At 40.3% G+C, this 24593-nt stretch overlaps 1 protein-coding gene across 2 annotated transcripts in view; it reads right to left on the bottom strand.

Annotated features, from left to right (window-relative positions):
• TRPC4 (transient receptor potential cation channel subfamily C member 4) overlaps window positions 1–24593 on the bottom strand; it is a 198126-nt gene that overhangs the window by 37534 nt on the left and 135999 nt on the right. Inside the window, exons 3-4 of one of the 2 annotated variants that reach the window (XM_075199024.1) lie at window positions 21688–22206; window positions 5078–5408 (exon numbers count right to left, since the gene is read on the bottom strand). In XM_075199024.1, the coding sequence (XP_075055125.1) occupies window positions 5078–5408; window positions 21688–22206 (850 nt within the window). Of the gene's footprint in view, window positions 1–5077; window positions 5409–14939; window positions 15023–21687; window positions 22207–24593 lie in introns of those variants that run through there. The other variant, XM_075199025.1, reaches the window with a different exon arrangement.

Below are 24593 nucleotides of genomic sequence, written 5' to 3' on the forward strand. Positions count from 1 at the left end.
TGAAGGTGTTGCCCATAGCAACCAATAAGATTCTAATTATCATTTTCTAATAATGTACTTGATAAATGATAGCTAGAATCTGATTGGTCTCTATGGGCAACAGCTCCACTTTTTCTTTTTAGAAGGTTTGCTACCTGTAAGACATAACATATGACTGAAGAAGAGTATTGTTCCTATTTGGAGTGTATATTAACTAATGCTATTTTAATTGTTTCTGGAACTGTAGGAAAATAAACAGATATTTGGGCAAAGGCTTTTAATTTAATAAATAAGGCAATTAAAAAAACCTTACCTGTAGGAGGATCATATAGCTTTCTTATTCTGTAATTTTTATAACAGGAAATCATTACCCTTACAAGATATTATACCTGTATTGACCATTATAAATTACACTGCATTACAAATTACTCATTTTGCCAGAAGAGCAGCTCTAGAGGGAAGCACTAGATGATGACCATTCACTTGATACAGATATTTGAAAATACTGAATGATTTATCTATAACAAACAACTTTAAAATAGTGAGCAATTACTTAGTATCCAAATAGTATCAGCTAGCTGGAAATTTGATGTCAACAAACTTTTAGACAAACCAGTCTTTAAAATATGAAAACCCTTTTTGAGACGCCCACCATGGTGTGTAGCTTATAACTGCTAAGTTGTTAACTTGAATTCAACGATCATGTTTGCAGCTAGAACATGTTAAACTAAACAATAAAATACTACCTTTTCTGCCTGTTTGAGCTACATTTTAAAGTGTGATTTTTTTTTTTACTTCAAACAACGAGTTAGAGTTCGAATTTGCATAGAAAGATGCTAAAAATACTGCACAATCTTACTGTCTATGCACCAGAGGAGATCTCAGTGACCTTGAAACAAAAGTGATTATGGGGGCAAATTTGGCAGCAGCTTTAGGGACCAAAACAGCTCATTTTGCAAATGTTTCCTGAGCAACAGTGTCTAAGATGGTGTCAACATGGATCTCAAGTAAAGTACTTAATCGGAAGGGACAATAGTGCGCAAAAATGCATATTCCAAGATTGTGATAACCATACATTAATTTGAAATCCAAGGTAAAACAGGAGAACAACTGTAGAGTGCAAGTTTCAGCCTGTGGAATGGGCAGCCAGACCTGATATCCTATCAGTCGTGCTGCAGGGCAAACATTGCTCCACGCACATGTCAATGTACACTTGCAAGTTGGTGTAAAGAACACAGGCAATGGACTGCAGAGCAGTGGAAAAAGGCGATAAAAGCCCTGCTTCTTTCAACAATGAAGGGTTCTGATGTTTTTGTAATTTTGTGGCACCCATTTCTAGAAATGATTTGGGAGCAGTCATTCTCCTATAAAGCAAGAACAATGCTAATCGCTGAGTAACACCTTGTAGCCGCATTTCTCTCCTGAAAGGAGATGTGTCTTTCAGGATGACGACACCCATATCCAAAAAACACATGTGGCCTCTCCATGGTTTGATAAGCATGACACTGATGTTATCCATACTACTTAGTCACCTGATCAACAACAAAACGCTTATAGTGTATTTCTGGAAAATGACTCAGACATCTCTTTCCATCAAAATCAACCAGACATCAGTTGAGAGACTTTTTATGGAAATAGTGCTGCATCCCACTGGCCCAATTCTAGCAATTGTTAAACTCAATACCAGGACACATAGACAACAATTTGAGAAACACTGCTAATAGTGACTCTATGGAACCATGAAGTTCTATCTGCCTCCTTTCTTAAAAACCTAAGGTAATGTCCTCACCTGACACACAATCCTGTTTGAAGTGCTGAACAGGAAAATGATTATAAAATAATACAAATACATTTTATGTTAGAAGTGCAGACATTGACTGATTATCCTGCATTGTACTGCGCACAAGTAAAACCAAATATAGAACGATAATTGCTTATCAGTTGTTCTGCTTGTTTATCTGGTTTGCCTCCAGATTTAGATTCCTATTTCATTTACAGTGGTTTATCATTGTACTTTTTAAAAAGCCAAACAACGCTGCTCTGCTCAATCCCTCTTTGCTTTGGACAGCGTAGAATAATGTTTGTTAAAGCCACAACAATTTATTCTGTGTTTCTGAAAAGCAAAACTGTTTTCTTTTGGCCCCGCAGCTCATAAAACTCGACATTCCTAAAACATTTTGTTTTAACAGTATTCTTGGTTTATCTACTGTATCATATTAAAAAGTCAACATTTTACAAGAAATACAATACTTATCGGAACACTAAATCTCGGGTAAGAACAAAGAATGGTCAACGAAAAAGAAGAGAGAAACTGTAAAGAATAAAATCCTTCAAAAGCTTATGCCATCCCTGGCAATTACAGTTTTAATTCCTTCTCCATATTTATCAAATCCAATCACTATCCCAATAATAGTACAAAAGATAATTCCAGTGCATTTCATGGCATTGAGTCATGAGGCAAGTAAGAAATTAATTCACCCCCTTCACACTGAAAGAAATGTTGATGCACATTTAAAGCATGGCATTTTTACAGGGAACTTATCTATTAATTATGCTGTATAAGGGAAGGATTAAAAAAAAAGAGTCTGTATTACTAAATTACATGAGAGGTGTAGTGGGTAGAAAGTTGAGGAATGGGAATATCCTCTGCAAAAGAGTATAGCCTGTGAGTAAGGTGGCACAGAGTATTTTGTCTATAGGCTACAATGGTGAAGATTGAGCCTTGGTCAAAAATGTCACTATTAATAATTACATTGAGGTCTGAAGGAAAGTAACATAACTATTACCTATCTAAATATATATATATATATGTGGCTGCTGTTAGTCCACATTACTTGTTCTAATTAGTAGCGATCTGTAGAGGGATAATAAATAAAGGTGTATAAAGAAAACATTATAGTATGTTTTTTTCCCGAATAGGGCATATGGACATAAGTTGATGACATCTCCTCTCCATTCTGTTTTGACAAATTAATCGAATGGAGATGAAGGGGCACTTAGAGGTCATTAATCTGTGCAGAAAAATGCTGGAGGAGAGCACATGACTATCTTAGCAAGACTCCTGCATATATAGACCAATGATCTCTATGTGAGATACATTTTTCTCTGGTTTCCAGTCCTGACAAATTTAACTAATACCCATGTGAACATAGCATTATTTGTTATGCGTGCACCCTAGCCCCATTGGTTGAATGTTAGTATGAGTGAATGTCCTACAATCCTTACCAGTAATGGATATACTGTATTATTATAGACTTTTGATTATATTGGATACTGTACCCTTCAGAGACAATCTCTCGAAAGACCACAATATAGTAACACTATCCTATACAAGTCTTCCCTTCTTTATTCAAAACAAGTTCCTCGGGTAAAACCAACATCACTAGTTTTTTTCCGTAACCCCCATAGATGTTTCTTTATTATGGGGGGGACAGAAAACAAAAAAATGTTGACCTATACACTGCGAAAAGCCATTTTCTGAGCATTTGCTGCCCATGTCACATGTGTGTTATGCTTAATTCTAAATCCCGACCTTGCTGTGCTTGAAACAATATCTATAGCAGACTGGAAACATATTATCTAATTATGTTTAGGTTAATCTTTCTATATAAATATACATTTAAATACATAAGTTGTTGTATGTAAATTTATATATTGTAATTCCTAATTCCATACTCAGCTATTGACTAAACCAGTGGTTCCCAAACTTTTGCAGTTCGCGGCACCCTTAGAGTCTCCAAATTTTTTCAAGGCACCCCTCCAAAATAATTACTGAGCAGTCCTGTTTTAGAAGTAGTTGGGTCAAAAGATTGTAATAAGTATTTAGGTCACGACAGAAATACTTATTTAGTTGTATGTAAAAATACCCCTCTGCATCCAGACACTCTGCCCCCTCTGCATCCAGGCACACTGCCCCCTCTGCATCCAGGCACACTGCCCCCTCTGCAACCAGGCACACTGCCCCCTCTGCATCCAGGCACACTGCCCCCTCTGCAACCAGGCACACTGCCCCCTCTACATCCAGGCACACTGCCCTTTCTCACGGTGCCCCCTCTGCCATCTGTCCCCCTCCTCTGCCATCTGACCCCCTCCTCTGCTCTCTGTCCTCCTCCTCTGCTCTCTGTCCCCTCCTCTGCCATCTGCCCTCCTCCTCTGCCATCTGCCCTCCTCCTCTGCCATCTGACCCCCTCCTCTGCCCCGCGCCAGGCGCCAGCTATAGAAAAAGAAAAAGCAAACAGAAACTTACCAATCCGCGCGGCGCTAGGACCCTGCAGCCTCCTCTCTCGCGCAGCTGTCACTGACGTCAATATTCAGTGACAGCTGCGCGAGAGAGGAGGCTGCTGGGTCCTAGTGCCGCGCGGATTGGTAAGTTTCTGTTTGCTTTCTTTTTTCTAGGGCTGGCTCGCAGCACCCCAGTGACAGCGCCACGTCACCCCTGGGAGCCGCGGCGCACACTTTGGGAACCGCCGGACTAAACCGAACAGTTAGTTATTCTGTTTTATAAGGGCAGCACAGTGGCCTAGTGGTTAGCACTTCTGCCTCACAGCACTGGGGTCATGAGTTCGATTCCCAACCATGGCCTTATCTGTGTGGAGTTTGTATGTTCTCCCCATGTCTGCGTGGGTTTCCTCCGGGTGCTCTGGTTTCCTCCCACACTCCAAAAACATACTGGTAGGTTAATTGGCTGCTATCAAAATTGACCCTAGTCTGTCTCCCCCTGTCTGTCTGTAAGTGTGTGTCTATATTAGGGAATTTAGACTGTAAGAACCAATGGGGCAGGGACTGATGTGAATGAGTTCTCTGTACAGCTCTGCGGAATTAGTGGCGCTATATAAATAAATGATAATGATGACGATAAGTCTTTCAGTGAATTCCTATCGTGTCACATTCTATTAGATACATTAATTTTGATTAATTTCATACTAGACGTGTAGTAACGGTACACCTGACAATCTTTTTTAGACTGGACAATGACACAACGCTACAAGTATAAAAGTATGTGACATAATTATAACATATTCCTTGTAAACAGTAAACCTTCAGTTGGACTGAAATACGTTTTGTGTTTGAAATGTATTTCATTTAGTAATTCATTTACCCAAAACCCACGGTAATATCAACCACTCAGTCTTGGCTGGTGCAGGTCCCGGTTGGTTTATGTTGTATTCGTTTTGTGACGCACGTAACAAGAGGAATAGGAAAGTCAAGTGCGATGCGGTGTGGCAGATGAATTTGATGAACGGCTTCCTAATAAAGAGTCCGAGGTTGCTTTTGGGAGCTATCAAGTAACACATAGAGAAGAAAGGGAAAAGTATTCCTATTATTACACATGTGGCCATCTTCACTGCCCAGTGTCGTCTTCTCCAGCCTGGAAATTCATCATACCAGCGGGACGCAAGCAGCTGCTGACAGTTCGGTTGGGCGACAAACTATAAAACACAAAAAGAAAGAGATTAAATGACAAACAAATGTCTAGAAACCGCAGTTGAATAACTAAAATTGTATATGGTTATGGCAGACTACACATCCTACTGCTACTAGAGCTTTGTTTGTAGCGTGTTTAATTTATCAAAACTTTGTATAATTGAGCATTCTAATTTTGATATGAAATAAGTGACTAAAAAATGTATGTATATTTAGTCCCTTATTTCATATCATTGTTCTTTGGGGAAGTGTATATATCCCTATTCTAAATTGGTTAAGCTGCTTTTATAAAGAAGCGCAGGACACACTTGGGGCCTGAGTCATTATGGAAAGTAAGGCAAAAAAAATGAGTAAATCTTCTCCAGGAAAAACAATGTTACAATGCAAGGGGTGCAAATTATTTTATTAGTTTGTACAAAAGATAAATACTGGCTGTTTTTTCATCTAGCACACAAATGCTTGATAGCTTTGTTTTTACACTGAAATTTAAAGCTGATCTAGGACATGCCCTACCCCAACTATAAATCTGTCCCCACATTTTAAATTGACTTCTTCCTCCAATGCACCATGGCTTTGCCCAGGTGTAAAGTTACTCCTTTTTAATGCTTTACTCTCCTTAATGACTCAGGTCCTTGGTGTTTTTTTTCCATATCTAATTTTGATGCCTAAGCAAAAGGTTACAAATGAATAAGCACAAACTGTCTAAAGCAGACCCCTATCACCAGGCTCCTGATCCGTGTATGAGCCCAAAAATCACTAATGAAAATATAATATATGGGGACATTTATTCTACACAAATTATATATATATATATATATTATATTTTATATTTTATTTTTTTTCCATAATATTCATTTTTTAAAAGAGTTTTTTATATACAAAGTTGCACTATGGTTTGTTTACCTTCTGTTTTGTGCATATACATGATTTCTGTGGGGAGCTATGAAGGAAGTTTCACATTTTGGATCTTAGGCTTCCTCCAAGAAGTTGATTTATAAGGACTATATGATATTTCTTTAATCCACACAATACATATTGGGTGTGCAGAACTTTTAAGACAATAGAATTGTGTATACAGTTTATGCCTATAGCGCCTTCCCTGTCACCATATATTAAATTTTCATTCATTTTGTTGCCTGGTACATCCAGGAACGGGTAGACAAAGATATCCAAGTGCTTTCTCTGCTGTACATTGGGATTTTAATATACAGGAAGTCTGTCAGTGGTAGTGTTACACAGTCAGTAGAGTTAGCCACTGAGCTACTGCTATCAGCCCAGATGATTAATAAATTTCACTCAAGCAAGGGTGATAGTGAGGTTTCCCAACAAAGCAGATTCCATCACTGCACACAATCAATTAAGGCAGAAAGTGAAGGAGAGCCTCAGATAGCTCATGCATCATGTATGTACATGATTCATCATGCATACAGCTCTTATAGTGCCAGCAAAGGAACTGATTTATCCCTCTACTTGGAAGTTTTGCAACATATAAATCTGATTTTCCATAGGATATGATATCTCATTAAATGCTAAATAATTTTTTAGTCCATATGGTGGAGGGATGGATATAAGAGAAACATATAACCGGGCTTAAAAATACATTTTGCATCCAATATTTTACAAATGCATAAAATGACTGTACAAATCTCACAGTTAGGCACATCACTCTTCTGACCTGGACAAAGAAAGCACAGTCAAACCTTTGCTGAAACAAACTATGTTTAATACCAAATTAAATGAGCTGTAAATAAATAATAAGTGCACTTGTCAAGAATTATTATACTAAACATAGTAGCACACAAGAAAAACAGACTAGTATTAGACACCGAGCATTACAACTAATGTTCATTCCAAGCAATTTGGAAATTAAAGTTTACAAGTAAACCTAAAGAGGATTCTACTTTGAAGGACTGTATCAAGCATCTGATGGATTATTTTTAGAAAGTTACATTTTAATATTATCTCTAGACAGCTCAAATTAGATGGAAAACTAAAAAAGTAGTTTATGAAGCAAATCCAAGGAGCACAAAACGCATTGGTTGTGCACCTATATATAGAAGCATCACACAGCACACATCAAGGTGCATGTCGGCTCTAGGGAGAAGACACCACAAACTTAAAGGGCATTTAGGTGTGCAAAAATCTGAAGTATTGCACTGTTCAAAAGTGCAAATGTGTCTTTCAAAGTCCAACCTTAGAACTATCCCTTTCATTAAATAGCATTTTTGCCATTTTTTTAATGCTTAAATTGAAACCTTATTTATTGCTTTAATAAACATACCAGCTAATTATTATTATTATTATTAATATTTATTTATAAGGCGCTACAAGGCATCCGCAGCGCTGTACAGAGACAAACAAAATCACAATACAATGGGAGACAGCACAGTACAGTAAACACAGCAACTCAGTACGCTCAATGCACAGCTAGAGAGGGCGGGGAAGGGGGAGGGAGGATCCGAAAACGGGGAGATAGAGGTGTTGTCGACAGTGATGGAGAGGTCAGAAGGGGATGGGGTATGAGAGGGAGGAAAAACTATGAGCTCAGTTTTGGCAAGGTTAAGTTTGAGGAATCGAGAGGACATCCAGGAGGAGATGGCAGAGAGGCAGGCGGACACCCTAGAGAGGAGGGAGGGAGAGAGATCAGGAGAGGAGAGGTATAGTTGAGTGTCGTCAGCGTAAAGGTGGTAGCTGAAGCCGAAGGAGCTGATGAGTTCACCCAGGGAGGAGGTGTATAGAGAGAAGAGTAAGGGTCCCAGAACAGAGCCCTGAGGGACCCTGACTGGAAGGGTGGATGGGGGGGAGAGAGACCCAGAGGTGGTGACAGAGAAGGAACGGTGAGTAAGGTAAGAGGTGAACCAGGACAGGACTGGGCCGGAGAGGCCGAAAGACTGGAGGGTGTGAAGGAGGAGGGGGTGGTCAACGGTGTCAAAAGCTGCAGAGAGGTCAAGGAGGATGAGAAGGGAGAAGTGACCCCTGGCTTTTGCAGAGAGGAGGTCATTGGTGACTTTAGCCAGGGCAGTTTGAGTGGAGTGGAGGGGGCGGAAACCAGACTGGAGAGGATCAAGGAGGGAGTATTCAGAAAGGTAGGAGGTGAGACGGCTGCAGACGAGCCTCTCAAGAATTTTGGAGGCAAAAGGGAGAAGAGATATGGGGCGATAGTTCGAGAGAGAAGTGGGGTCGAGATTAGGTTTCTTAAGAATGGGGGATACGAGAGCATGTTTGAAGGAGGAGGGGAAGATGCCAGTGGAGAGGGAGAGATTAAAGAGGTGAGCGAGGTGGGAGCAGGTGGTGGGGGAAAGGGAGCGAAGAAGGTGGGAGGGGATGGGATCCAGGGGGCAGGTAGTGGGGGGGGAGGATAAAATGAGAGAGTGGACTTCCTCGCCGGTGGTGGGACGGAAGGAGTGGAGGGGAAGGTGGTTGGGGGGGGAGGACAGAAGAGTGGGAGGGGTGGAAGAGAGAGTGGAGGAGGAGATTTCAAGTTGGATGGCCTCGATTTTAGAGGAGAAGAAGGAGGCGAAATCAGAGGCAGTCAGGGAGGAGGGGGTGGGGGGAGGGGAGGGGGCCAGGAGAGTGCTGAAGGTGGCAAAGAGGCGGCGGGGGTTAGAGGACTGGGAAGAGATGAGGGATTTAAAGAAAGATTGTTTAGCGAGTGAGAGGGCAGAGCTGTAGGATGAAAGGATGAATTTAAAGTGGAGGAAGTCAGCCAGGGAGCGGGATTTTCTCCAGTGACGTTCGGCGGAACGGGAGCATTTTTGGAGGAAGCGGGTAAATTTGGAGTGCCAGGGTTGGGGTTTGGAGCAGCGGGGGTGGACGGAGTGGGCAGGGGCGACCGCGTCCAGAGCGGAGGTGAGGGTGTGATTGTAGAGGGAGACCGCCTGGTTGGGGCAGGCCTGGGAGGAAAGGGGAGAAAGGAGGGTATCGAGAGAGGAGGACAGAGAGGCAGGGTCAAGAGCATCGAGGTTGCGTATGGACAGAGTAGGTTTGGGCAGGGGGGGGAGCAGGAGAAGAGGAGAGAGAGAAGGAGAGGAGATGGTGGTCGGATAGAGGAAAGGGAGAGATGGAGAAGTCGGAGAGATTACATAGGTAGGAGAAGACAAGATCAAGGGAGTGACCAAGGCAGTGGGTAGAGGAGGAGGTCCATTGGGTGAGACCAAGGGAGGAAGAGAGGGTGAGCAGTTTGCTGGAAGCAGGGTAGGTGGGGTTGTCGATGGGGATATTAAAGTCACCGAGAATGATCGAGGGGAGATCGGAGGAGAGGTAGTGAGGAAGCCAGCTAGCAAAGTTGTCAAGGAAGAGGGAGGTGGGGCCAGGGGGGCGGTAGATGACAGTGACGCGGAGATGGATGGGGTAGAAGAGGCGGATGGAGTGAGCTTCAAAAGAGGAGAAGGAGAGGGAGGGTTCAGGGGGAATGACACGAAAAGTACAGGTGGAGGAGAGGAGGAGGCCAACTCCACCGCCAGGGCGGGCACCAGGCCTGGCGGAGTGGGTGAAGGAGAGGCCACCATAGGAGAGGGCAGCGGGGGAAGTAGTATCAGAATCGGAGAGCCAGGTTTCAGTAACGGCAAGAAGGTTAAAGGAGTTGGATAGAAAGAGGTCGTGGATAGCAGTCAGCTTGTTGCGGACGGATCTGGCATTCCAGAGGGCACAGAAGAAAGGGGGAGAGGAGAGGGGGGAAATGGGGATGAGGTTAGCAAGATGAGCAGCGCGCGGGGGATGGGCGGGGAGGAACGGGAGAGGTAGGGCGGGGGGAGAGTATGGGTATGGAGTGAGAGCGGGGAGGCATAATAGGGAGAGAGAGTAACAGAACAGTGAGATAGTGGGGACAGTGAAAAACAGGTAAGAACAAAGGCAGGAAGACAATGAAAAGGTGGAAGATAATAACGAATTAGGGCGTGGAGGGCATGGAACAACAGTACAGTGAGATAATAAGGACAATGAAGACAGGTAAGAATGATAGCAGAACAGTAAGATAATAAGGACAGCGGATAACAGGTAAGAATAAGCAGGGAGACAATAGCAAGATGGAGGACAATAACCAATTAGGGCGTGGAAGGCAAAGAATAATAGAAGGAGAGGTAATAAGGACAATGGAAATAGGCAAGAATAATAACAGGTAAAACTAGTTGCTGGTAAATATAAAATCAGGAAAAACAAGATAAAGGCATATAAATAGTAGAATAATAACAGGTAAAAAGTAGAAACTTGTAAATGTACAATCAGGAAAAACAAAATAATGGCATATAAAATAATGTTCTATATGCAGTTGATGCAGTTAAGCCAGGGACTCAGCAGGAGAAGGGCCAACTGACAAGCCGGGCCGGCACACAGCAGATCAGCTGCTGCAGACAAGCCAGGGACCCAGCAGGAGAAGGGTTAACCGACAAGCCGGGTCGGCACACAGCAGACCAGCCGATGCAGACAAGCCAGGGACCCAGCAGGAGAAGGGTCAACCGACAAGCCGGGTCGGCATACAGCAGACCAGCCGATGCAGACAAGCCAGGGACCCAGCAGAAGAAGGGCCAACCGACAAGCCGGGTCGGCACACAGTAGACCAGCCGATGCAGACAAGCCAGGGACCCAGCAGGAGAAGAGTCAACCGACAAGCCGGGTCGGCACACAGCAGACCAGCCGGTGCAGACAAGCCAGGGACCCAGCAGAAGGGCCAACCGACAAGCCGGGTCGGCACACAGTAGACCAGCCGATGCAGACAAGCCAGGGACCCAGCAGGAGAAGGGCTAATTGACAAGCCGGGTCGGCACACAGTGGATCAGCCGACGCAGACAAGCCAGGGATTCAACAGGAGAAGGGCCAACCGACAAGCCGGGTCGGTACACAGCAGGCCAGCCGGTGCAGACAAGCCAGGGACCCAGCAGGAGAAGGGCTAATTGACAAGCCGGTTCGGTACACAGTAGATCAGTCAATGCAGACAAGCCAGGGACTCAGCAGGAGAAGGGCCAACTGACAAGCCGGGTCGGCACACAGCAGATCAGCCGATACAGACAAGCCAGGGACTCAGCAGGAGAAGGGTTAATTGACAAGCCGGGTCGGTACACAGTAGATCAGTTGATGTAGATAAGCCAGGGATTCAGCAGGAGAAGGGTTAACTGACAAGCCGGGTCGGTACACAGTAGGTCAGTTGGTGCAGATAAGCCAGGGATTCAGCAGGAGAAGGGTTAATTGACAAGCCGGGTCGGTACACAGTAGATCAGTTGATACAGGTAAGCCAGGGACTCAGCAGGAGAAGGGTTAATTGACAAGCCGGGTCGGTACACAGTAGATCAGTTGATGTAGATAAGCCAGGTACTCAGCAGGAGAAGGGTTAACTGAAAAGCCGGGTAGGTACACAGTAGATCAGTTGATGCAGACAAGCCAGGGACCCAGCAGGAGAAGGGCCAACCGACAAGCCGGGCCGGCACACAGCAGACCAGCCGGTGCAGACAAGCCAGGGACCCAGCAGGAGAAGGGCCAACTGACAAGCCGGGTCGGCACACAGCAGACCAGCCGATACAGACAAGCCAGGGACCCAGCAGGAGAAGGGCCAACCGACAAGCCGGGCCGGCACACAGCAGACCAGCCGACGCAGACAAGCCAGGGCTCAGCAGGAGAAGGGCCAACTGAAAAGCCGGGCCGGTACACAGCAGACCAGCCGACGCAGACAAGCCAGGGACTCAGCAGGAGAAGGGCCAACCGACAAGCCAGGCCGGCACACAGCAGACCAGCCGATGCAGACAAACCAGGGACCCAGCAGGAGAAGGGCCAACCGACAAGCCGGGCCGGCACACAGCAGGTCAGCCGATGCAGACAAGCCAGGGATAGACGGCATGGCCTCGCCCCTGGAGCGACGATGACACTCCCCTGCACCCCCACAACAATCCTCCACCGTCCTCACAAGTTTCCAGATGCCCCACAATCGTGGACAGACAACTGTGTCAGACTAATGTGTAAGAAATGGTTAATTTAACTGCGGGTTTGATAAAATGGAAATGTTGCCTATAGCATCCAATCAGATTCTAGCTGCCATTTTGTACAATGTACTAAATAAATGATAACTAGAATCTGATTGGTTGCTATAGGCAGCATCTCCACTTTTTTAAACCCACAGTTTAGAAAATATACTCCCAAGACTCTCCCTCTTAAATGTTGTACTTTTGTGAGTTTGAAGCTTTATTTTACACTAGGTAAATATCACCTACAAAAGCTCTTCTCCCCCACAGAGCAACTGGAGGTGCAAGACGTGTCCTATTAAAAGTACAGGTTGAGAACCAATCTCCACCAGCTCAGATCTGGTGTAACAATCAAAGTCTTTTTGTAAAGTGGAACTCTCCAGCACGGGATGTTCCTGAATATGCACCTTCCTCATTCCCCCCTAGCTACACTGCTTAACACTGTACATTTTGAAGAAGTTGGTATGTTGATAATTCTCACATTTTCTCAATCAAAGTATAAAACATTGTTATAAGATGATGAGAGAGGATGAGGAGCATGGGGAGCCCAGCGGAAGTACAACCAGGAAATCCATTAAATAGAAGACCTTTCTGCTATGCATATTGCCACCTCTAGTGTCCCAGGCTTAGTGGTCACCGCTAGAACATCTTCAGTATTAAACTGACCAGTATTTTAAGGAATAAACAGAAAATGGCATTTATTTGGCGATTCTAAACCTATAGCAGGTTGTACCATGAGTGAGGAGTCACGTGACGTGAGCTGTGTGGCACTGTGGTTTTTCAGTAGATATCCAGTGTTATTTGCAAATGAGGACCAGCGTTTTACTTTGCCTACCAGTGCTGAAGTGATGTCCATCTATTTTTCCCATATTTTACTTCCACCCTGACACCACATCATAACTAAGGTCCACTTGAACTAGAAGATATATGCGGTATCCTTCCCCAACATTTTATCAGTCAGACTTTCTGTTGCATACATGCTCTTTATACTCCTTCCAAAAGACTTAATGACAAATTCAGGGGCTGATTTATTAAAGGGTGAAAAGCGATAAGGTTTTTCTCAAGTCATAGGGGGGACAGCTTTAAATGAACACGCCTCTACATGTGTGACAACAGACTAAAGAAAACATTAAAAGCTATAAAGCTTATCAACATGCCTCCTTATTTATTGATTTTGTATAGATGTGCCTTTCATTTTAGTCCCAGGCCCTGAAGTAATCGCTCTACAGGCCCTCTCCATGCTGGCATTGTGGAGCTTGAACTTGAGATTGACTATTTGAGAGTTCTTTAAGTCATTGCAAGGTGAGATTGGAGCCAATCTATGCTGGGATTGCTATATTAGTATTAACTATACAAGTATTAAAAGGAATAGCCATAAAGGTATCAGAATAAGGGTAGCCCTTCAGTCACCCAATATGTTGCATGTACTTACTGCTGCTCAGTTCTTTCCCTGATTTAACAATAACAGAAGGACACCGCATGACAGGTTTAAATCTGAATTAGAAGCACAGTGTGATGACATCACTATATGGCTGCCTTGGACCACTTCAGAACTAAAGAGTAAGTACTAAACATACTGCGCTGGTGCTTCCACATATCCTGGGGGATGCTCAGGCTCAGATCAGTACTGGGGCCATGGGGACTTTAGACAGAATCTCTTAATTAATCTAATAAGTTAATGTTACACTTGCATCTTTCACGTTGACATATAAAACTGTCACTAAATCTATTCATAGCTATGCAGTTGACAGAGCCCCATTTTGTAACTCTCCCTAAGCCTTTTCTTAGTACTGACCAGGTGTAAAGTGATTTTTGACAGCTAATAAATTAGACAGAACAGTTGCATAAAAGTTATTTAATTTTAGTTAATCATGTGTTCACTTATTATCAATATATTATTCAGCTCAGTAATTTTTAATATGAATAGAGTCATAGACAAATGATAACGGCAATTTAATTTGGCATTGTCAAATTTAATTTGAAGCGTACATTATTTATTTTATTGTTCTATATAAAGTCTAATGTACTCAGTGTACAGCAGTGTTGTACTCAATTTACATATGAAGTTCACAGACTCTGGTTTTTGCTACAGAAAGCTGTCTTTTCCAATTAATGTCCTTGTAATTAGCTTAATGAAAAATGAAAATACTTTTTAATCTTCCTTTTTTGACAGCTACATTCCACCCCATGCTGCTCTACGTCAGCACTGTCTTCTTAAAATGAGAATATGCTAAAAAAAATTATGAATGTGGGCAAAATATAGATACTGTAGGTGTTGATAGACCTTGCCAAGAAGAATCATAGTCCCAAAGTGTTTTGTTCCCTTCTCCTCCTAGTTGCTTCGTAATGTCATCAAAGTTCACTTCAATAGTTTTGTAGGGTTTTTTGTTTTTTTTGTCATTTTTAGTGTTCTTTATTACTGCATTGTTTTTCTATGCAGGCTCTTCCTACTATGGAAGTCTGGGTAATACAAAACATTGAGACCCTTAAGTAGCAACTTTGCCAGCTCAGAGGTCCCAGTATAATGGTAAGGCGTTCATAATATAAGTAAGTTAAAAAGACAAACTCATAAATATGAGCAAAACTCACCCAAAAGCCCATGTTCCCCACTTTATTATAACAAAACATAACAAATCTTCTTTGTTTCTTCTTTCCATCATAGTCCAATGGGAAACTCTTCTTTCTTCATCTAATGGGACAAATACAAAAAAAACCCATAACAGGCTTAAACTGCTAGCTAAGAGCCCCAACATGAAAAAGTGGTGAACAAGGACTTTGGGCATGTTTTTTATTTCAGCAAAAATGTATTCTTAAACTGTGTGGTTATTTTTGGTATAATAGGCAGGGGTCTTAGGAATGCTGGTTCATTCTACTAGGACCACTGAGAGCAAAAGTTGTCATCCCAGGGGTCCTGATCTTTTTCACACATGACTCTACATCCCAAGGGAGCTGGAAATAGCCTCAGTGATTTAAGCTAGGTACACACTACAGGGTTTTTGTCCAATAATTGGCTCAACCAGCCGACATACGACCGCTCGTTCAAAAGTCGTGTCAGTGTGTGTAGTGACACGATGGTCGAAAGTCTGCCCAAATGGACGATTGCTGCCTCATTTGGTTGGTCATATTGTTAAATATTTTCGTTCCAATCTCGTTTCCGTTGTGTAGTGTGTATAAACTTCCGACCGATCCACAATAGGGAGTACGAAATTACAATCATTGCTCACGACAACATGGCTGTAAAAATTTGCTAAAGGGACGTTCGCTCTTCCCTTTATCGTATAAAACAAGGCTAGTGTGTATGCAGTCCATGGACCGAGCGATCAGACCATCGATCGCATGTAAAATCGATCAGCATAAAAAGTTGGTGGAAAATTCTGTGGTGTGTTTCCAGCTTTACTGTGTAGGACTGGTGGTCTCTGGGACGGGGGAGGGAGAGACTCTGCTTTTTAGCACCACCACCACTCCATTCTCATAGATGTTCCACTCCTGCGCTAAGTGGTGTAACCCATTTTGGTGGAAACCTTTTACCAGGCTGTTTTATGGCTAGGGCTTGTAAGTGTGTAGACACATCTTTGTTCGTATGCAAGCGGGTAACTGGTTTGCTTTAAAAACCAGTGGTTTCTGCTTTTGCATGTTGAATAGGATTTCATGGGAATCTGAGGTTGATATATCATGCAGATGGCGTTTTATCGCAGTTTGAAAACAGCATACCAAACTGCAATTAAGTAAATCCCACCTAAGTGACAGCCATTGCATCCATATTAAGGGTGGTTTCAGTTCCCAGAACCTTGGGGAACCTCCCAGAAAGTGCCTGGAATTATTTAAACTTAAACACTTTATCTGCAGTCTTAATTTTGCCGGGTTATGCCATTGTTTTATTACCTTTGGCTTCAACAAATTGACCACCATTATTCTACTTATTTTATCGCTCTAGTGCATTACTTATGTTTTGGCTCTAGTGTTTCCTGTGACTTCAGGGAAAAAAAATAAAATACAGAGAGTAAGTTACTTGTGTTCATATGTCGTTTCGTAGCTGCTAAGAGTTATGTGAAGCACTGGGTGAGTAACTGTAATACTAATTGTATTTTTTTTTATTATTTTCATATAAGGGAAGATTAGAATTAATTTTGAAGGGTTGTATTAATTTACAAAGTAATATTCATTTGGCAAGATGGATTTATGTAAAGGAGTTTAATAATGTGGATTTCTACATTAATGTGCAGCTTACTTTTTGACTCATTCTTTTGTTTTTTCTTTTTAATTTAACATGGATTATTAGATGTATATACATTGCACTTTTCATTTTCTATCATTAATGCGGGAAGCATTTTTTTTTTTGCTTTGTTCCAAAAATCAAGCATTTGTAAAATCCCGACATGTGTTTGCCTCTGCATATAAAGAAGATTTGACCAGTTAAAATATACTCATTTACAAACTGCAAAAATGCTCACCTGTACTTATTCATACTGCACCAGTAAGTTTATTTATCTTGTAAAGTAAAAATGTTAGAGACTTCAAGCGCTCTTAGAACATAGGTAAAGATAAATGGAAGATAAATAAATGATACTTATATTCATTGAAGATCAGATTCCCCTCAGATTAAATTCATTCTCCATAGGGAATCATATAAAAAACAAATAATAAAGGAACATCATAGCATAATATTGTTTGATATAAGAAATATGGCAAATAGTGAACAATAAACAGGAAAACAAAAACTATTGTTCCTTGAGATGCTCTGGAGTGAGTTCTTGTTAAACCCCTAATGGGGATACACGTATTATAATAATAATGGGTGTGCATTTTAAAGCACCAACACTCTTTTTCTGGAGGAGCTTCTTCAACACAATAGTTAAAGGATCCTTGAGAAAGACTATACAGGTTAAATCGCGTTGGTTTCAGGCTTGTGGACTTGAATTTGTGATACAGGAATTGGACTATCAAGATATCCTAACAAGAGGGGAGATCACTGCAACAATTTCTAGGACTTTCTATGATTTATACCATGCCTAACATCTTTGCAATCTGGTAGGAATCCATCCATATCCTGTATTCAGGAAGTCCTTTATATGTTTTGTTTTTAATGAATTTGTATATTTGTATTAAAGAATATTTTTTTATCAAGTACATTTGGATACTTCAAGTTCCTTCTGGATACCAATTATGATAAAGGAATATTCATATTATGCCTTCAAGTTATAACATCTTGTAAGTACACACTTGAGAGGGGAGAGAGAGACAAGAAACATTAACTATTGTGTTGAAGAAGCTCCTCTTGAAAATCATCTGAGTGTTGGTGCTTTAAAGTACACAGAAATTATTATCATAATACGTGTATCCCCATTAGGGGTTTAACAAGAACTCACTCCAGAGAATCTTAAGGAACATTAATTTTTGTTTTCCTTGTTTACTGTTCACTATTTGCCATATTTCTTATATCAAACAATATTATGCTATGCTGTTCCTTTATTATTTGTTTTATTATGTGATTCCCTATGGAGAATGAATTACAACTGAGAGGAATCTGATCTTCAATGAATATAAGTATAATTTATTTATCTTTCATTTATCTTTACCTATGTTGCAACACTAAGAGCACTTGAAGTCTCTAACATTTTTACTTTACAATATTTTCTATAGGAAGTGTATATCCTGTTTAGATTAGTAAAGTTGCATTTAGAGGAAGCGCAGATAAATATCAGTAACTTTTTTAAGTTTATTTATCTGTATAACACATTTCTAGGTGAATGTCCTCTTCACGGAAAGAGTGAAACTTCAATTTAAAGTCTTCAAAGTCTAAACTAGGACCACTTTAGGAACACTCCATTTACTACTTTGAACTTTTCCGTTTTTTTCTCCTAAAATACGGACCTGTTTAGTTTATTGCTTGTCACTTTTATGTGTTTGACTGTTATTATTACAATAGTAGAAATGCCTAGAAATGAGTTTATCAGCAGCTGTAGAAGTAAAGGGAAATCAGGGGGCACAAACCTTTACTCTCCCACATTCACCATGTTGACCCTCAAATCCATGGATCCAACAGTCCAAACAATGGAGCATTTGTGCTTTGGGTTTGTCTCTTGCACATCATAAATGAGCTTTATGTACACCATACAAACTTTACTTCTATACAAATAATAGTTTATTTATTTTTTGCTGCTGTGACTCTCAGCACTTTTTTTGTTTGTTTTGCTTTAAACACCTGCTTACAGCTGCTGCTTAATGTGGTTACCGAGATTTTATTTAACTGAGCGTAGCAGATATTCTCTGAGACTCCACCAGCAAACATTGTATTAACAAAGTGGTAACTAACAGTGTATCTCACAGTGAAAGTAGAGAATTTATTTCCAAATTTGGACAAATTTCAGAATCTGAAATCTATTTGCCCATCTCTAGTGGTAACCAGCTAATTGCCCCATCATCATCGAAAAATAACACGATTCCCGATAACAATCTAAATGAATTGGATTATTACAGGGCATGTTCATAAAGGAGTTTGAAAGGCTTAGTGCTGATGGGTAATGACAGATAACAGAACACATTACCACAGCAGATAATTTCCTCACTATTAACCCTTAAGATCAATTACTTGACATATAAAGGTTGTTAATGCCTACAACCTCCAAGACCACTATATGCTAGAGATGTTCACTGACCGCTGTGTTTTGGTTTTGGATCGGGATCTGGATTAACTTCATGTTTTGGTTTTAGCAAAACTACCCTCGCGTGTTTTGGTTTTGAATCCCGATTTTTTTTAAGATCCCGTTTTGTTTTTTTTGCTAAAATCACAAAATTTGGCTCTTTATTTTTCTCTACATTATTAATAACCACAATAACATCAATTTCCAATAATCTCCAGTCAATTTTTGTGAAGTGACAAGAACACTGCTACTCCTGTTTCTGTGTGAGCAATGGCGCTGGATCTCCTGGGGAAGGATGTTCTTATGGAATCCAAAACCCGAGAGATCAGACAATGCAACAATGACATTTTGCCTGGAGTCAGATCCGAGGACGCCCAGAGATACCGAGCCGGCTGGCGAGCCTACTCGGATCCCCTAAGTTTGGGTGGGCTCAGTTTTCAGAAACCCAAGCCCAAGCATCTCTGCTATATACAGCTCCTGTATATGCCAGTTTATCTATAAAAAATTATGAAGTAATGGTTGTCACTATCCTTTGTTTTTCATTTACCTTAATACACTTCATGCTTCTTTGACACAGCAAAAAACATTTTATTTAATGCTGAGTTAATACAATTGATTTTTATCCTGTTGGTAAGGTTGTATAGAATATTGATATAAATAATCCACTCAGGAAGGAAATCATTATCCTCTATCCAACATGTGAAGAACTTCTTGTCATACCATAATAACAAAAGAGGACAATGCATATATCAAGAGTTCATGGAAGCAGACAGGGCTATTTATATAGTAATGTGAGGTCAGAACCTTGTCTCAGGTAGCTAGGTTATCCCTCGTCTCCCACTACCAGCCAGACAAAGGCTTAAGTTACTGATATGGCTTTTCACACCAATTCTGAAGATAGAAGGTGCCACAAATAGACTGGTAATAGCTAATAATTCTACATTACATTTATGGAGTGGAATTACATTCAATATGAGAACACAATCTAAAACTAACCTCAAAGGTTTGAAGATCCAAAATGTTATCAAATGGAAATCATTATTTTTTTAATCCTTTATTATTGTTCCCAATAACTTTATGTCCACATCCCGTAGAGCATATAAATAAACAGTTTTGTACCATTTATCATTCATTTATTATTATGTATCTTACTGTTGATTGTATGTACTTTAATTCAAACATACTGACTGAAATATATTATAAATGATATGTCAGTCATTTACATTGTTCAGACCATTAAATAATATTCCACTGTTATATAAATTACACGTTAACTACAACTCCTACATCTATCTCACAAATACATTGTATTAAAACTGCTCATCCATGCTTAGCTCAACACATTAATACTTTGTGGGCTATAAACTAGATATACAAATTGTAAATTATTCTATTTAGCAAGTTATTAAGGTGCCATCGCGCTTCATGTACCAGCCTCAACCACATCACACAGCATGACTAAGCAAAAGCAGAATTCAAGGATTGCATTGCTAGTAAATAACACCTTTGCAAAATGGCTTGTGCCATCACATGCTTGATTTGCATAAAATTCTGCTGCAATTTTGCTATTTTTCATATTGTCTTATTTACTATTATCATTCCCTTGAGGTTACTCATTAAACACAATTCCTTTCAAAATGATAATATCAATAATGATAATAATAATATTAGAAAAAAACACTGAATTGAATATACACAATGGATTTCATGTCTCTTAGACAAACATGATCACGGTTTTCTCTAAAGTGTTGAAGGTTCTTAAAGTTCTGTCCATGTCTCATCAACAATGTTTGTGGAACTTCTAAATGAAGTAGAAGTGAACACATCACATTATTAAGAACCCAATTCCAGTTACATCTGTTCTTGTTTGAGAAGATCCTTAAAACATGCCCAGTTGACCGCTCGGAGTACCAGTTATATAGTGCATTAATCTGAGCATAGGATCTACACTAAGTCCACCTGTTACCTAAACACACAAGGGCAGACAAGGGCAGCTATTTTGTGGGATAAAACAATATTCATAATAATGCAGTCTATTAATTTACTAGGACATAGTGACATCATTAAGTCACGCTTCAGTTATCTTAATTTCTATTAAACTAATTGGCAGCTATCGCTTGACTATTGTCACAACCCACAAATAGGCAGCCTCAATGAGCGTAGGTGAAAGTTGCCCTTTGAAATTAGGTGGTACTATGGGGGGTATTCAATTGTTGCTTTTAACACGCTAAAACAAAAAAAACCGAGCGCTCTAAAAATATTAGCGTTAATACGGTAATATGCGCGTAAATACCGTTAATACGGTAGTTTACTCGCTGTATTTTATCTCGCAGCTCCCTGAAATTTAGCGAGTAATTACCGTATTAACGCTAATATTTTTAGAGCGCTCGGTTTTTTTTGTTTTAGCGCGTTAAAAGCAACAATTGAATACCCCCCTATGACTTTGAAACTTCAGAAGTTGTATGTTGGGGACCATCATTCGTTGGGGTATAGTGTGGGGAAAAGAACATTTATGTCTTTGTTCCTCTTTAATCTTTAATTTCATTTGTGTTTTATTTCTATGCAAATACTGCATCTATGTAGGTAAAGACAAGCAGGAACAATTGTTTTCTTTTGCATGTATAAATGTTGCAACCTTACATTACAGGAATTTAAATAGCAATAACAAATATGCAACTTTAAGCATTAGAACATACCTCTTTTTGATGGTACTTAATTGCCAGTTTCAATCGGGCAAGGTCATTACCATTCTGCTCTTCCAACAGACCACCATCATCCCTGTAGTTAAGTATTATTTCTAATTCTCTCGAACTCCTTGTCTGATCCAGAAGGTCTTTTGCAAATTGCTTGCATTGCCTTGACAGCTCCTCATACTCAGATTTAAACTCATTTTCCACTTTGCTTAACTCTTGCAGCTCCCAGCTCAGTTGGAAAGCCGTGAGGAAAGGATCTTCACTTGACAGTGAAATTAGAGACGGGCTCGCCAATGCCCTGTAGATGTTCAGCCTTGATCGAGAGTGCCGTAAACTATCCACATCAGATCCAGAAACGCATTCAACACAGTTACAGCGAACTTCATGTGGTCTGGGGATTGAAACACCTTTTTGAACCAGGTGCTTAATGATTTCATAATTGTTTGTATGAGCAGCCAAAATTATTGGAGTGATATCTGGAGTAAATTCAGAGAATTGCTTATCAAGAAGTATTGGTGGAACCTATGTGGAAACAAAATATGACATTCATTTTTAATTATATAGTAGCCATTAATTATTATTCTAACATTCTCAGAATACATGCCTTCATATTGTTTGGTCCTTTAGCCAACATTATTTAAGGTAGATTTCTACTTGTACATATACTTTTGCTTTATCTCTTCTTGTTTCCACCTAGGCAGAGTGGTTTTGTTCTCATTGCTCTTGGATACGACACAGAAATGCATTGTGGATGCGATAATATGCAATATTCAAGAGCAGAGATTAAGTGTGTTATATCTAACATTAATAAAAGTAAACTGTATCTAAATTGTTTAAAGGCTTTGGTGGGAAATTAAGTTGGTTAAAATGTGGAAAACCCAACATTTTAGAATTCTGGAATTTTAAAGATGCATTAAACTTGTTGTTTCCATATAAAAAAAAGTAAAAGATAGAAGTAAAACTTTGGTTCAAGTTAAGCGGAATAAGCAAGTTGGGCGGGGGGTGGCAAGCCTGAGGGGCACTTCCTTCCGCCTGTCATTCCCCGCTTGTCCACCGACATCATCAAGGCCAACTTGAGGAGCGGTGGAGAGAGGAGCATGAACTTGAAGAAAAGAAGACAGAAGTAAAAGGGAAGAAAACAAAATAAAAAAGACAAAATAAAAGGTAAGTAAGGTATGGAGGGGCAGCACTGGGATAAAATGGGCAGTGTGATAAAGGCACAGTGTAATAAAAGGAAACTGATAAAGGGGCACAGTGCGACGGTGAAGGGGCACAGTGCGATGGTGAAGAGAATACTTGTCACATTATTTTAACCCAAATACTTGAAAAACGGGTCTACTTGGTAATCATTTTGGTTTAAGGGTGCCTTGAAAAAATTATGGAGACTCGAACTGAGAAAGTTTGGGAACCACTGTGAAACATGTGAAAAAGGACACATAACTTAATAATATATGTAATGTATGAAAGGCCTCAATTGTGTTAGGTGACAGGTAAGCGGCCTGGTATATGTTTAATGACCTGATTTATGCTCAAAGATAATATTTTGTATATTTTTGTATTTGTTAAAGTAAATTATACCTAAGTGATCTTATATTTTGTTAAATATACAGAATCTATTGTATGGGACATATAACATAGTTTATCTAACAACAACTTGTTTTGCAAACTTGATTAGTGTTAGGGTGAAATAAATAGCCTTGTTCATTTGTCATGTCTGTCTTCTGATATAGGGGTTCATTTAGACTTGGACCTACGTCTGTTTTATTGTGCAAAATATACTTTTGAGTACTGTGCATGTGAACAAAAAAGTGTATGCATAAGACAATTTGTGGACATTTTCATATCATTGGCTTGTGTCTCCTTACGCCTGGAGAGGTGGAACACGCTCAGAGCTCTAAGGACGTGTTCCAGTAAATGGGACCAATTAGCATACACATCTCTTACCAGAGCTGTAGGGCTAGTGCAATGATACACAATATTGATGATGGCAGTCAGCAGCACTATCTAGCTGCATTTGTTTGGCTAATTGCATACAGACCTTTCCAGCTGATAGTACTTAATTAATTAGAGTTGCGGCTATATTATATGACGCAGCGTCCGTCTATTTGTATTACTTATTTGTCACTTCCATTGGGTCAACTGCATAAAAGAAGTTTGCCACTTGATGTTTAAAGATGTTTGTATTTCACCTGTTTTAATCTCATTTCATTTGTGAAGGGGAGAACAACAGATGTTTATATATTTAATTTAAATGTTGTACTTGTGTTAGCATTTAATTACATTTTATATGAAACATGCAATTTTCACATTTATTAATAACATAGTCAAGACACTGTTCTATTGTGTGTGACCCTTCATTAATTATTATAATGTGTAAAAATAGGAATAGGCGGCTTTTTCTATGTGTAACATTGTGATCTTATTGACTGATTAAATGCACTGGCGGAATAGTACATATCCCCATAACAAATTTTGGGCAAGTGGCAGGAGATACCATTCTAACCTCCAAGGACCCCCATCTCTTCTGAGCACTGCACTCACTGTGCAGAATTCACAGACACTTGTCAGTTTCATAAAGTTTTAAATGAGTAAATGGATTTATTGAATCTTAATTCTAATACATTTTTGCTGCACAATGGAAGTGACAAGTACCTGTGAATTGTTCACAAAATGAACCAAGGGTCTGCCACTCAGTCATACTCCCATAGGAGTAGATATATTCCAGAAAAGCAAAATATGTACTATATTTCGGGGACTGAACCCTACCTCAGGTAATTGTGGTAATTCCAGGTGCAGTCATTTAAATAGTGTAAAACACAGGCTTGTCTTTTATATTTTACATTTACACAGTAACCGAGCAACCTAGGATGTGGCTAATTCCCTCATGACTGCCACTCTGCTCTCTAAAG

The sequence above is a fragment of the Mixophyes fleayi genome, chromosome 2, assembly GCF_038048845.1.
Source record: "Mixophyes fleayi isolate aMixFle1 chromosome 2, aMixFle1.hap1, whole genome shotgun sequence".
Lineage (NCBI taxonomy): Eukaryota > Metazoa > Chordata > Amphibia > Anura > Limnodynastidae > Mixophyes > Mixophyes fleayi.